The 14721-nt window shown below is 39.1% G+C and overlaps 1 protein-coding gene across 5 annotated transcripts in view; it reads left to right on the top strand.

Moving 5' to 3' along the window:
* The window catches only part of LOC143431578 (CCR4-NOT transcription complex subunit 6-like), a 228061-nt gene extending 216694 nt beyond the window's left edge, over nt 1–11367 (top strand). For all 5 annotated transcript variants that reach the window (XM_076908418.1, XM_076908417.1, XM_076908419.1 and 2 more), the window contains 7 exons: nt 7905–7973; nt 8311–8623; nt 8754–8905; nt 9150–9380; nt 9809–9986; nt 10096–10235; nt 10346–11367. In XM_076908418.1, the coding sequence (XP_076764533.1) occupies nt 7905–7973; nt 8311–8623; nt 8754–8905; nt 9150–9380; nt 9809–9986; nt 10096–10235; nt 10346–10422 (1160 nt within the window). In that variant the 3' untranslated portion in view covers nt 10423–11367. The remainder of the gene's footprint in view (nt 1–7904; nt 7974–8310; nt 8624–8753; nt 8906–9149; nt 9381–9808; nt 9987–10095; nt 10236–10345) is intronic.
* The last annotated feature ends 3354 nt before the right edge of the window (nt 11368–14721 follow it).

The following is a 14721-nucleotide window of genomic DNA, read 5'->3' as shown; positions in this document are numbered from 1 at the left end:
ATCGGCTTCGACAACTCTGAAACTAATTACCACGTAAGTCCGTAGTTGACTGTAACTAAATACACCGAACTTTATTGGTGTTTACCTCAATTTACGTTAACTCGTTCATTTAGCTAGCCTTTATCTTGCTCGAATTGAGACGTGCAATTTTATATCGTTCGAACTTCCGTTTGCCCAACAATGTACACTGAAATTGTAAAAAGCAATGTTCTTGCCTTTGTGCAATCGAATCGCTTGCCAAAAACGATTCGATCAACCTTTTTGAACGCTCTGCAACCGTTTGCATTACGAGTAGAGATATCATTAGAATGTTTTACGAGGGTAAAAGAGAGGAGCGTCGATTTAGTTAATATTCACCGCAGGCAGACAGTAATTATTGGGTGAAACGACGATTTGCGTCGCGGTTAGGGCCCTATGCTGAAAATTGATACTATGGCTGCACCGACAAATGGCTAAAATTCGTCCTTTGAAAACCGTAATACGCGTTCGAGCGTTGTGCGTGTCGTGGTTTATGTGTCCTGCCGTTTTCCACGTGCATGTATGCATGTTAATGCATGCTGGTTCGTGTACGTGGACGCATAAAACGATACACCAACAGCGTTGGACACACGAGCGTATATAAATATATATAGGGTTTGACAAAGAGTCTCGCTCGGTGCGGCACATGCCATGCATACATACATCGTTGGATGTGACTTCTGGGTGGTAAATCGTAATTACCATAAGTCGTGAAATATGACTTCATGATGATGCAGCTGTATGACAAATGGAACAGGCGGCGACCAACTGCCCAGTAATGCCATCCAGCATCGAACCTTTTTCGTCTCGTTTCCCTTATCGATGCTGCTCGCATCTTGTAGAGGAATTCACCATCGACACCGTATGACAGCGTGGCCGTTGCATAGGAAATATAAACCTCTAGAAATTCATGTCACACCGGCTAATATTTTTCTTTTTAGAGCCAAGGCTTATGGACTCGAGATCCTGCGGTTCGAATCCTGGGGCTTGCGTCCCTTTGGTCTTTTCTTGGCTGTTACATATGTATGCGACGTTAGATTTCTTAATCCTGTCCAAGCGTTCGATGCACAAAAAGTGAACTTTTTATGCGTGTAGTTAATCTGATGTTTGTCCATTAACTACATCTTCCTCAAAAGTACTTTAAAGTAACCGATGAAACAACCGTGGAAATTACTCCAAAATGTGCAGGCTTCGACAGTCGATACCACTCGTTACATTGTTATGCTCTGCAGAGTATAATTTCATACTAATGCAGCGTCCACTTGACACAGAATACTCGACCCACATCACCTGAACCATGAACGAAAGAATTTCTAGGATATTAAAAACGTAATCGCTACTCCTCGTTTGTTCTATCTGCTCTACTTGCAGCGAGCCTTCTCGTTTGTGTTCCTCCCACGCAGCTCGCGCTGGAACAACTTTAACCCGCGCGTTTACATTACGCCGCTGGCAATGAATTTTCTAGATTCTGCTGAATACCTCGAGGCATCCAGAGGATGAGGCTTATCGACGATCAACCCCTGTCGCGCGGTAAGGAGGAGGCAGAGAGGTGGCAGGTAGAGTTTCTCGCCTCATAAATCGAATCGATCGTATCGATCGGCTGGAGAGGAGCGATTCTGTAAAGCGACGTTGGTAGTTAACAGAGGAGAACTCGATGTAATTCGTCGATCGGTCATCGAGCTCGACGAGATCTTTGGAACGTGCTGCTGCGTGGACAGCGGATGGTACCTCGTCTATGGGGTGTGACAATTTAATTCCCCGCTGCTCAGTGTCCTCGCTCGTATCGAGTCCTTGCGAAACGTTGGATCTGGTCAACCACGGATTCACACCGCGAACTGTACACTCTGATCCCGTATTCATGGTCCTGGATAATTCCAAGCCGTTAACAATATCAAGTCACCGTGGATCGCGCCATGAATCTCCGCAGGAGCGTTTATTTCTATGCTGGCCACGTAACTCTCGTCAATTTAGTATGTTTTCCGGACACAGCTGACCAAGCTGGTGCTAGTCAAGCTGAACGGCCGGATGCAAGGCATAAGGTTAAATGTAGGCGTGGGGGTACCCGTCAATGTCTGCCAGGCGATCAGGCTTTGACGTGTATTGTGCTCTGCGTACAATGCGGTTATCAGTTTCCGTTCCTCGCATCTTTCAATTAGACTTGCAATTAATAATCCTCTGCTTTGTGATTTTATCGTATGTGTTGATAAGAAGCAATATAATATATGCAGCAGATTTAATACAATGAATTAATACGCGAACAAATATTTTGGTAACAAATTTGGAAATACGGTAATCACTAATCGCTGCTTCATTCTCCTCTTGCATTTACTTCTTTTACGCATATATTCAATTCTTTCTTTTTTTTCTTTTTACGTTTACTTTCTCTGTGTTTCAAGCTCGTCTGATTAATTCTACGTCTAACCACTTATCGAAGTCAAATCTGCAGACGTTCCTTTCACAACTATCTTCCTCTGCAGGCAAAATATGAATTGTTTGAATGCATTCTCGTGTCTTCTTTCCTTATTAACTGGTCTTCATTAATTTTCTTGAAGCAGCTCGACAAACCATCCTCGCGCGTTTTCAGTTTCACCATTAAATAAAGATGTCTTGCACCGTGATTCTAATTCTTTAGCGACACCCTCGTCATTGATGTCGGATTGAGCAAGAGCTTTTGGCCACATATCGCGTACGTCGTTCCCAACTCCGACATTTTTGTTTCCAGGGAATGAAGTGCGAACCGATGTCGGTACGACGATGTCGACTGGACTGAGTATGATTGGACCGTGCGTTCGTTAACTTCTTCCTCGATGGTGTCTAGTTTGAGGAAGTTTGGATCTGCGAGTTGAAGCCGCGTCACGAAGAGGTGGCCAACGTCGAAGGTTTCATGCAAAGAAGGAGGAAGGTCAAGTAGTGAGCTTCTTCAAGATGCGTGCCGTGGTATTTGATACGAAACTAATGGGCTCGAAAACGAGAGTAAGCGAACACCACCTCCGCGAGTTGAGTTAGACTAACAATAAGTATCGATGCCAGTGAGTGAGACTGCTGAATGTTGCTAAGAGATGGACAATTGGTTTGCCCAGCACTTTCAACATAGATACGGGATTTTTATCCGCTAAAAGCCTCCACGGTGGCCTATCGCGCATCAGAGGGTCCGGAAATCCGGAAAATACCACCGATCGCTCCCTGTGTCTGTCCTACCAGGGTCTACACTGGAGGGGATCGATAGGATCTTCTCCTCAGGCACTTACGACGATGTCGAGGTCTCACAAGCTGCCACAGCTTTGTCCCAGATCGTGTGCTGTCACTCTGTGTCGCGACACACTTAGAAATTTAACGCATTGTTCGAATTGTCTTCAAATACTCCAACGAATATTTGTGTATTATCCAAGTAGCTAATTATTATAGTGGAAGAACAATTGTGCCAAGGTATGCGGAGCGAATGAATGTATATAAGATACCTGAATAATCGAATAACCAAAAATTACACGAAAATCGTTCAAGAAACTTACTCGTCATTCGGTTATTTCCCCCTAATATTGGATAACATCGAGCTGAAGGTTTCGAATGAGGCTCTCATGATTCTCTCGGCTATCTCGTCCGATTGGGTATCTCATAAAATATTTGGATACCCAGAGATAATTCTGATTTATCCGGGTATCTCGTGGGTATTGGGGATTGCCGAAAATCTCCATGAATTAACAGATTTAAACGGAAAGAGGGTTAGAGGAACGAAGTGTACTAAAATATGAACACACTAAAATGGATTCTACACGGAGAATCATTGTGGCAAATGTCTGAAGCGGTGTCCATTCATTTCCCAGCACTTGTTCGATGACGAACGTTTTTACGGATACCTGACAGCACGATTAGAGTTACCGTGCACTTTGCAGGTAGTGCTTGTTCTTCTCGTCGATGCGAGCTAAGCATCGCTAGATTACGCGTTAAATAGCACGCGTCGAGAACGTTTCAACCGTTTCATCGGATGATCGCTGCGAAATTTATGGAATTTCGCGGGTGAAACGGGCAAGATTGTGTATTCGTGGCATGCAAATGTCCGCAAAATTCTCCGAGTCAACGCGAACAGAGTTGTTCTTTCCTCGCAAACGAGAAACGTTAGCCAGCATTTCCGCGTTCCGAGTGCGTACCACCCGCAGTCGCGGACTTGTTTCAGCTTCACCTCAACTAACCTCTATCCATTAGATTACGTCAAGCCAGGATATATCACCGGACGCACCTTCTCTCGCGTCTCTTTCTTCCTTTCCGCCAGTCATTCCCTTCCTGGCTCCACTTTCACTCCTCCGTTGGGCTCTTCGGCACTCGTGTCAGAACTACGCTTCACAGTCTTCACGGAACGCTGCCGTTTCGCGTACATTAACGCCTTAAACCTTTTCGTCGTCCCTTGGACCGTGTCCAGAACTTGAAACGATGAAACAAGATCGAGAATCATTCTCTTGCGAATCGTCTATGCAAGCTGTAACGATTGAACTGATGAAGAATATATTTTTCAGAAGTATCCAAAACTTACAAAGAACTGCAATTCATTTACGTTGAATATCAACGACGTCAGATAATTTAATGAACCCTTTAACTTGGAGAGGGGTCAGGAATCACGTAGTGCCAGGTCGTGAGCTGCTTTCGCTATTGCTGAGCTAAACTGTTCTTATGAGAGCAACCGCTTAGCCGATAGCCATGTAAGTACACGTGTCTTGCATTCACTGACGATGTCCGCCGATCACTGGCAACAATCAGTGCTAAATACGACCGCCACACGCCCGTCAGCAACGCCCAGCGTTGATTGCGAGCGCCCTTGCACCTGCTAACGAAGATTAACAACGAGCGCGAGTCTCTAACTAGTTAACCGTTGCTCCACGATGCATGTGACTGTTCCCACTGTATCCACTGGCGGAACCCATTAACGCGAAACTTCGCGTTTCACGTCGACCAGTGCATTAACTTGCGATATCGTGTACTCAATATCGGTATCTGATGTCGGTTGGTGATCTAGTCGCCTCGTACAGACGCTTCGTTTCCTTTTATGGTGCATCCAACGATCTTACGCAGCAACGATCCATCTCAGAATTTCTTCTGTACATGTAAATACACGCGTTATGTATGGCATGCATAAATGTCTATTTGTATGGTGTTTCTTCCAGAAAATATAGTGGGATATCTTGAACGATCTTTCACCGAATCGACGCTCAGTTTGCGTCTTCTTGATCTTCTTCATCACTCTTGCAGAGTCTTCATCTCGAAGCAGTACTTCGAGCAAATTTTGTAGGTGGATAGTTGAGCGTTTAGAGAATTGAAGTTACTCTCTGTGGTAGAAATTCGACAGTGAATTTGGTCCCGTCCCCGCGCTCTATGTTGAAAGTGACCTCCTCTCCATTTTCAGCCACCGACAGCCTGCGTGGAATACTAAATGCTTTTTCGAGAACGTTGTTTCTAGAGCGTTGCAATCTGTTACCACTCGAATTTGGAGCCTAGCGAATAAACTCAGAACCGGTGAAATACGAGAACCGCAGCCACTGTGTTCCCAATTGGCGCGAGTGGTAGCACACCATTGACCGAATGTGGTTCGTTTGCTGGGAACGCCAAACGGCGAACACGACTCCGTCCAAGTTCATAAAACCGTGCGTCCGCAGTTTATCTAGGAAAATGGGCAGAAATTATTCGAACGAGAGTTCCAACGAACTTAGCTACGAAATTAGCTTTCGAACTTTCATTTGCTCTCAGCTACCGAAAAGAAATTCCATTCTCGCGTATCGCACGAACGGGGCGCGTCAAAAGACTTGCGCAAGAATGCAGTCGAGTGAAGATTGGAAGGGAGGTGGGGGCATTATATACGTCTAGTGCTTCAGTAGTATTGTTGGTGAAATGGGCCGGCTAAAGTGCGTCTCTGTAAGCATTTTCACGTATACGAACGCGCATGTTGACTCGCAAAAGCGTGAAAGGCTCGTACCGCGCGGAACACCTCGAGCTCGATGTCAAGGGGTCCCAAGAACAATATAACGGCGTTGCATAAAGGCAACCTCTCTCCACCTCTTTTCCAATACTTCGACGCAAATGATTCGCTCTGGATTCACCTTCTCACAACGCATCATTTTCCTTTAATTCTCCACACTTTTCCAACTAATCGTGTCGATGAATCCTCTTCTTGTTCTTAGTTGATCGCGACTCTGCACGCATATTCTGCACGAGAGAAACAAGGTGCCTCGAAAATGATTGAAGATGGATAAAAAATGATGTGCAATTGAATTGAATTAAAAAAAATATTTTCAATAAACAATCTACAGTCAGTACTTCCCAGACAGGCAGCAATTTTCTCAACTGCTCGATTCTCAAAAGAGTCATCAGTCATTTTCTCGATGGCAAGAGGCGAGCTTTTAACTCTTTAAGTATTGTGAGAATTCGACCTTCCGCGAGTTAAGCTTCTAACTGAGCTTTCCTAGCAAGTTGGCTTTCAGAAATCGATCGATGCTTCAGAGTGGAGCGCCACCAGATTTCGCATGATCCACGGCGAAACTTTTACACTTACAATCACGCTAATTAATTAACAAAGTACAAACTCAGAACTAGTATCAAACTACAAAGTAATATTCATTTGCTCGAACAACGTACTAAATCAAGTGCATCTTTTTGGATACTCGCGCTGTCAACGAATCGTTAGAGCTCGACTGCTTTGCGCTCTGTGATTGATTAGTTTTTTCATTAATGTTTCATCATAACCGTTTGACCGTACTCGGATGAGGTCATGACTCGCAAATGCGTACAATATTGGAAAGCTATAAAAACTAGTTTTTATTAGAAGACCTTATGGCTGTTTGATTGAACGTGAATTGCCTCTCGGATGATGATGAAGAAAAATTCGTGTCCGTGAATATCCTGCAACGAAGATAATACATTATTTGATATATTTATACCATCCCTCGAGTTTCTAGCTGGAAACTGTTTACGATTCTATCTCGCGAAACAACGGAATTGGTAAAACGAAGTTAGTAATAGTTGGAACTTCATCACGACATTATGGCTATGTCCAAACGATGAATGGTATGCTGAACGAGGGGAGAAGGAAGAGGAAAAGACCAAAGTATGCTCTAACTTTAAAACTAATCCGAGTTACTAATAGTTCTAGCGAAGATAGATTCTCGCTACTCGCGGGAAGATTGCGAGGCAAACTTTTCAGATTTGGCTACTAACCGACAATAATCCAGCTGATTATTGTCTGACAGACATCATCGTGGTTATTCTTAACTGTCTACGAAGACCAATGCAGTTCTACAACGACAGATACAAATTTGTATCTATTCTTTTAATTATTTGCAAGAAGAAGAAGAAGTACAGTTGCATCGCATCTACGATTTCTGTATACTTGATTCTATCTGATACGTCTATATGAAACCAGATTTTCAATGAAACGATCTTGAATTACAATTCTATCCTGGGACAAGTCGATTTAACCAGAATTCATAGAATAAGTGGAATAAGTTGCGAACGATTAAAACTGTTCTCCAACTAGCCAGTTGACAGTGCATGCAAAGAGACGAAGACGAGTGGCAGACTCTCTTGGCAGTTTTCAGCCTTTTTAAAGCCTAGCACAACGTCGCGTGCTATGAATTGTTAATTCTGATTACCTACCCGGCTCAACGTGCTGCTGCTACTCCTCTAATGTAACACTGTTTGTGTCAGAATTGAGCACTTAACGTCTCAGCTTTCGGAATTGTCGCCAATCCGAACAGTCGTTGGCATCGTTCAGGCTAGAACTTTCTATTACGTCTCCTCATGTTGTGTCAAGTATCGAATGTACTTACGACAACGCAAATGGCTCAACGTTTTCGTTCTGTCGTCTGACACGGTCCCAAATAACTGGTGAAAATTTTTGCTTTCAGTTACTGCAAATCATCCGCCTCAAAGACCGTGGATACCATTGACGAGACCGAACAGGACGAGACCAACGTGTAAGTTACCCAGCGATTAAACAAAACTAGTTACTATCTAATGACGATAAACGTAAATCGAAAGATCAATCGAGCTCGTTACCAGAAGATACCATCTCACTGTATAAACGCATTCACCTAAAATTGTACGTCCAGAACGAGGCGTGCACGAATTTCGTAATTTCTATTTACAGATATAGTTGAAAGAGACGAAGAACGAGAAAAAAAAAAAAATGAATGAAAGCGAAACGTACGACAAGAGCCTATCTATTCTTGTTCTCATTCAGCAACGATTCTTGAACACAGAGAGTGTCGCGCGGTTGCACCATCCGCATGAGAGATTTATCGTTTGTTACAGGTATATTCACGGTAATGTGTTACAACGTGCTGTGCGACAAATACGCGACCCGGCAAATGTACGGTTACTGTCCAAGCTGGGCGCTCGATTGGGAGTATCGAAAGAAAGGGATACTCGACGAGATACGGCATTACGCTGCGGACATTATCAGTCTGCAGGAGGTCGAGACGGACCAATTTTATAATTTCTTTCTGCCTGAGCTCAAACACGACGGCTACGACGGGATATTTTCCCCGAAATCACGGGCGAAGACGATGGCGGAGAACGACCGTAAATACGTTGACGGCTGTGCTATATTTTATAGGACGGCTAAGTAAGTCGAGAATCCGCATTAGCTATTTTACGTATCTACTGAAAAGGATTCAGTAAGGACACGAAATCATTATGGCCAGATAATGTACCTTGTAATTCTAATTGATTTGTTTTTTGCATTCGTTTGGCAGATTTGCACTAATAAGAGAGCATTTAGTCGAATTTAATCAATTAGCAATGGCGAATGCAGAAGGTTCGGACAATATGCTGAATCGAGTAATGCCAAAAGATAATATCGGCCTGGCTGCTTTGCTTAGGACTAAGGAAGCTGCTTGGGATAACGGTAAGTGATTCTGTGATGGCTAAATATAGATACACCCAAATTTCATCTGAAGCTATAGAAATTAGACAAATTTTGGAAACTAAAGTGTCTGAAGAGACTCAATTTTCGATTCAATGAAATAGTGCAATTAGATGAACTTAAATTTCATTTGTAGCTATACAAATTAGACAAATTTTGGAAACTGAAGTGTCCGAAGAGACTCGATTTTCGATTTAATGGAAGAGTGTAATTTTATGTCTTTCAGGCATCCCATCTGACCCAGCACAAGTTCAGCAACCAATTTTAGTTTGCACAGCGCATATTCATTGGGATCCAGAATTTTGCGATGTTAAGTTAATACAAACAATGATGCTCAGTAATGAATTACGTTCCATTTTGGACCAAGCTGGCCAGTCGTTTAGACCCGGCCACAAGCCAGACTCTTCCAATGTTCAACTATTACTTTGTGGTGATTTCAATTCGTTACCCGATTCTGGTAAAGTATCTCGTTTTCTCTGTCACTTTTTGTGCGCTCGATACTCTGTACTCTAAGTGACTGTATGCAATTTCGTAAAATATAATTTCATTATTCAGTCGATATTTCTTGTAATATTTAACTAACGGTCCAGGTTCTCTATAATTAAACGTTTATCGTATTCTCATTTCAATATTCGATCTACAGCTCGTATTACACGGTATAACGTTACGAAAGTAATATCACGTTTATTTTATTACTTTCATTCGGGTTTTTGTAATAAAATCGGATAATTTCCCTCGAGCCATTATTTCATGAAATTTCTAATCCCACTGTTACTTCGAATAGTACATAATATCTCTGACACGAGCACACTTCTAATTGTTGCATGCTATATTCGTTGATGTTTATATTTTATACATTTATTTTTCATATTTATTTAAATATAGGTGTAATTGAATTTCTTACATCAGGACGAGTAGCGGCTGATCACCGTGACTTTAAAGAATTAGCTTACAAATCATGCTTACAAAAGATCTCTGGTTGCGATAAGCCCAATGAATTTACACATTCTTTTAAGCTCGCATCTGCCTATAGTGAAGATATCATGCCGTATACTAATTATACGTAAGAGACTTTCTCACTATTTAATATATTAACGTACTACTTTTTTACTTGTATACTCTAACGATGTATTAAATAGAAGGTAAGTAATGCCACGTTTCGTCGTTTACAGATTCGAATTTAAAGGTATAATAGATTACATTTTTTACTCGAAACAAAGCATGGTACCGTTAGGACTTTTGGGTCCTTTAAGTGCCGATTGGTTTAAAGAACATAAAGTAGTCGGTTGTCCCCACCCTCATGTTCCATCTGGTAAGTCGATTTCCATGGGCGACAGAATAGAAAAAAGGAAAGGAAAATGTTGGTAACTCCTTTGTGTTCTCTAAACGACGTACGAATAAACAAGCTTCTATCTATTTCAGATCATTTTCCTCTGTTGGTGGAGCTCGAAATGACTCCGACAGTAGGAACAAGCAATGGATTGATCTCGCGTAGGTAGCAGCCGCTGCGATCTAGGCCCAAGTAACTCTAAGGGAATAATAAAAGATAATAATAACAAGGAGATATTCATCACATTTTCTCTTACTTCTGGCTCTAGCAGTATCACTCGCAAACGACAATTACTTCAATAGCGAATGTTACAAATGCTCCATATTACCGCACATTCAACAAGTTATCAGATATTGATGAATAATTCTAATGACCAGGTGAAGGGAGGTGTGTTGTAATGCGTTTAGCCCATGTATAGTGTATTGCATTTTTAAGAAACTAACTTTCCTGTATTAAGAGTATTTTGACCTTTACTACCATCGTAATATGTAGATACCTATTTTCCTACAAAAAAAAAGCGATATTCCGTACAAGCCTCTGTGATATTCACATTAACAATTGGAACAATTTCACATATTTATTAACAAATTAGTGTCTACTAGTAAAGTCCCAATGTCCCCTCCTAAATGTCATTACAACATTCTCCAAACCAACTTTTTGATAAGAATGCTGCCATCCAATGAGAAATTGTATTTTTAAACAAAACGAAAACAAAAAATATAAAACATTACACACTATACTGGGCTGTGCGAAGTGATTGGAGTTAACTTAACAATTTCAATGCAAGTACAAATCTGTTCTTATTGGCCACGTATATCGAGAATGATAATGGTATATAAGGAAATAGATAATATTGTAGCAAGTGTATTTATAAATATAATTGTGTAATGATGGTCATCATTCTAAGTATCCTGAAAATTAGTTGACATTCACTCATTAGATGTTCAGTTCCATTTGATTATCATAAATAACAATTCTAACGTACTACTTGTCAATTCAGTTGTGTCCAATCCAAATTGTACAGCGATCACGGTTCCGTTTTCTAATCTGGTTAAGTATTGTGCATTTCACGTTCGAAATATGTATAAAAATGATGCCAGTACTTATATTTTTATCCACCCAGTTTCCAGTACACGTAAGGTGATATTCTGTTACCAGTTTCTAACTTTTAATCGACTCGACACGACTTAACGGCGGCGGCTAAGGTAAACCAATTTCTATTTATTTATTCCTCATATACAAAACTTTTTTCTATAATGAAAATATACATAATAATGCCATCTGTAATTAATGTACCATTTTAATGTATTATAACAAATTTTAATGCTTTTCTTTACTACTAGTATCGATGATTTATTTAGACGGTTTATAAATATTTTATTCAAACTTTAGTAATAATACAGGACGACTTCTCTCGCTAGAGATCTCACAAGCAGTAGCTTCTGTTCGTCTGATTTGATACTGAGACGACATTCGAGAACCAATATCGCCTGAATCATCGACAATTATCGCTGCAGCAACAGTTGTATGTATGCGTACATGTACAAAAAATAAAAACAAGAGTGCAAAAATGCGTCTAGACTGAATGATATAGTAGAAAGTAGTAGCGAGAGAGAGAGAGAGAGAGAGAGAGAGAGAGAGAGAGAGAGAGAGAGAGAGAGAGAGAGAATAGACTGTAGGAATAACAGTACATGTATTTGTTTGGACACGCGGTGGACGTAGCCACGTTTCGTAGACACTTGTAATTTTTTGTATTATTTTTTTTGAAGTTCTGTTAACTGAAGTTAGATAGGGCAGATATTTAATACTTCTGTACGAGTAGAATTCGAAGAAGTGACTATTTATTTAAAAAAAATGTGATTAATTTAACACCAACGTGGATTACTATCGGTACTTACAACTATACTAGGTCGTATTAATTGTAACATCATCTACATAGCTCAATGTAACATCACATGGTTCCTCTATCACGGGGAGTTGTGTCAAACGGTGAGAGAACGTTTTCTCACATTTTAGTGGAACAAGCAACTACTAAACAGCCATGTATATATATTTACATATATGTATAGTTAGCATTCTTGTTTTCATTTCTCGCATATGCACATATACAGCTGTCACTGCGATAAAGAAAGTCCTATCAGTGTCATTGTTAATGTTCATGGAACGAATAGTTGCCACTGCTCGATGGATGTTCTCTCCAGTGAGAGGATCAACCTGTAGAAAGTTGCACTGGATATTTTTCTATATCGAATAGTATATCATTATGAAACGAGTATAGAAATACATTATTTATTGTATAAAATGCTTAATTTTTCTATCGAGGATCATTTATTTTTATTTATTATTTCATTGAAAAAAGGAGTGTATATGAAAGTCATGAATTCAACGCGGTTCAGCTTCAGAAATTGTAAACATGGCTTACGTATATCGAAATATCTACTACTGCTTATAATGACTGGTGTTCCTCTACATTTTTCAAGTAAAACGGCACTATTTACATACTACACAGTTTTCATTGTATATAATAACTGAGAAACTGGCTTGCTTCCCATGCATACTTGACAAAAAACAATTGAATTATACAAGTAGTACACTGTTAGTTTATGAAAGATATGTATGTAGTAAATGTTGTATAAAGTAGATGATAACAACATAGTTTTAATTAATGAAGGTAGAAATGGCAATCCCTATCTGTATATATGCAACCATTAATAAATACATGATAACTGAATAGCATATACACAAGATATACTAGGGTAATTATTCATAATTGTGGGCCTACGTTAAAAAATTTTACTTTTTCTTGTTGACAAAATTTTTAATCTAATTTATATATTACAATTTACTATAATAGCAAAGTAAACAGTATCAAATACTAATACTTTATGAATCAAAATTCTATTAACAGTATTGGTGCTGGATACTTTTAAATTTGTTGCATTTTTTCCCGACTGATACGTTAACATAATAGAGTAATTTACTTATCTTTCGAACGATATAAAATTTCTTATGACATAATAAGTCCTCAAACAACCATTGATTTTTACATACACATGTCTTCTATGTAAAGATAAAATTAATATATAGTAGATATTGTATTCTTTTATAATATATTTGACACTTTAATGAAAAATAGATTTTCCTTACAAAGATAATATTCAACGTATTTTATTTCAAATAATTATTTTCCTCTTCTGTAATATAACGGGTTATGCAAAAATCATTACACTGAACGATTTAAATTCGTAGATATTTTTTGTATACTACTGTGCAAATTATTTTAATTATATTTCATTAGAGAGATATTATCAGATGTCTATTACCTTCGTTATAGCTTACGCATTAACTCATTTAAATGAATATGTTCTTTTAGTATAAAAATATTAAAACAAAGCAGAAAAGCTAAATAAATTATTTAATTATTTCCTAAATTATGATACATTTAAATAATTTATTCGTAATGCCAATGAAACAAATATATAGTACCTCTTGTTTAAATAACGAAAGCATTAGATAATATAACGAGTGTTTACGTGCATTCTGCTGATGAAAAATCAATGCTGGTATAAAAGTCGAAACACGAGAGATTAGTGATTAATATAATATTTTAGCTTACATTTTATATATAACTCTATTTTAAGTACAGTGATATTCTGAAAAGGTATATCTCCTATATAACACGTTGGCTGCTGCAATGTATAAGAAAATCCGTACACCCAAAACCGTATGGGAAAAATATAAGGTATAGTTACTAGAACATTAAATATCGAGTACGTGAATAGTTGTAATTGTGATTACACGATTAAAATAAAAAAAAAGGTGAGTTCACCGGTGATGCTCCCGTCCCAACAATAAGGAACGTACACTATTTCTCTGCCATATAAAAGTAACAAATTTATATACTTTTCAAATGTGACTAAGTCATACCGTAGACGTACTTGCGGTTTTGCGTTACGTTACATATAGGATCGCATCCAATTGTTAGAACACGCGCATGCAATGATCATATGTACTTACGAGTATCACTACAATCATGCATCACACTACTAACGTCTATGAATTGTTTCCAAAAATTTATGTTGAATTTGACATGAAATGAAATTTATGTTTAAATTTATGTTGACATCAATTTCATTAATTTATGTAAAATTGTCCCAGACTGATGGATTCCATTGGTGATATCCGCAGATTTTATCGTAACGCACAGTAAGTACCGTAATTTTAAACGTAGACCTCATTAAAGAAGGACTTTTATTACTAATTACTATCTTTATTTAATATTGACGAATAATTATAGACTGCTAAATGACAGTAGTGCGACGTATAATTATAATAGTACTCGAAAGTATGGTCTTCGTAGGTGTGGGTTTCGTATTGCTTGGATAACTGTGTATACGGATATCATTCTGCGTTAAGTGGACCACTTTTCTACTCCGTTTCTCGAATACTTTTTGTTAGAAATCGGATA

Source organism: Xylocopa sonorina, chromosome 18 (assembly GCF_050948175.1).
Source record: "Xylocopa sonorina isolate GNS202 chromosome 18, iyXylSono1_principal, whole genome shotgun sequence".
Classification (NCBI taxonomy): Eukaryota; Metazoa; Arthropoda; class Insecta; order Hymenoptera; family Apidae; genus Xylocopa; species Xylocopa sonorina.
This window is presented reverse-complemented; position numbering and strand designations above follow the sequence as displayed.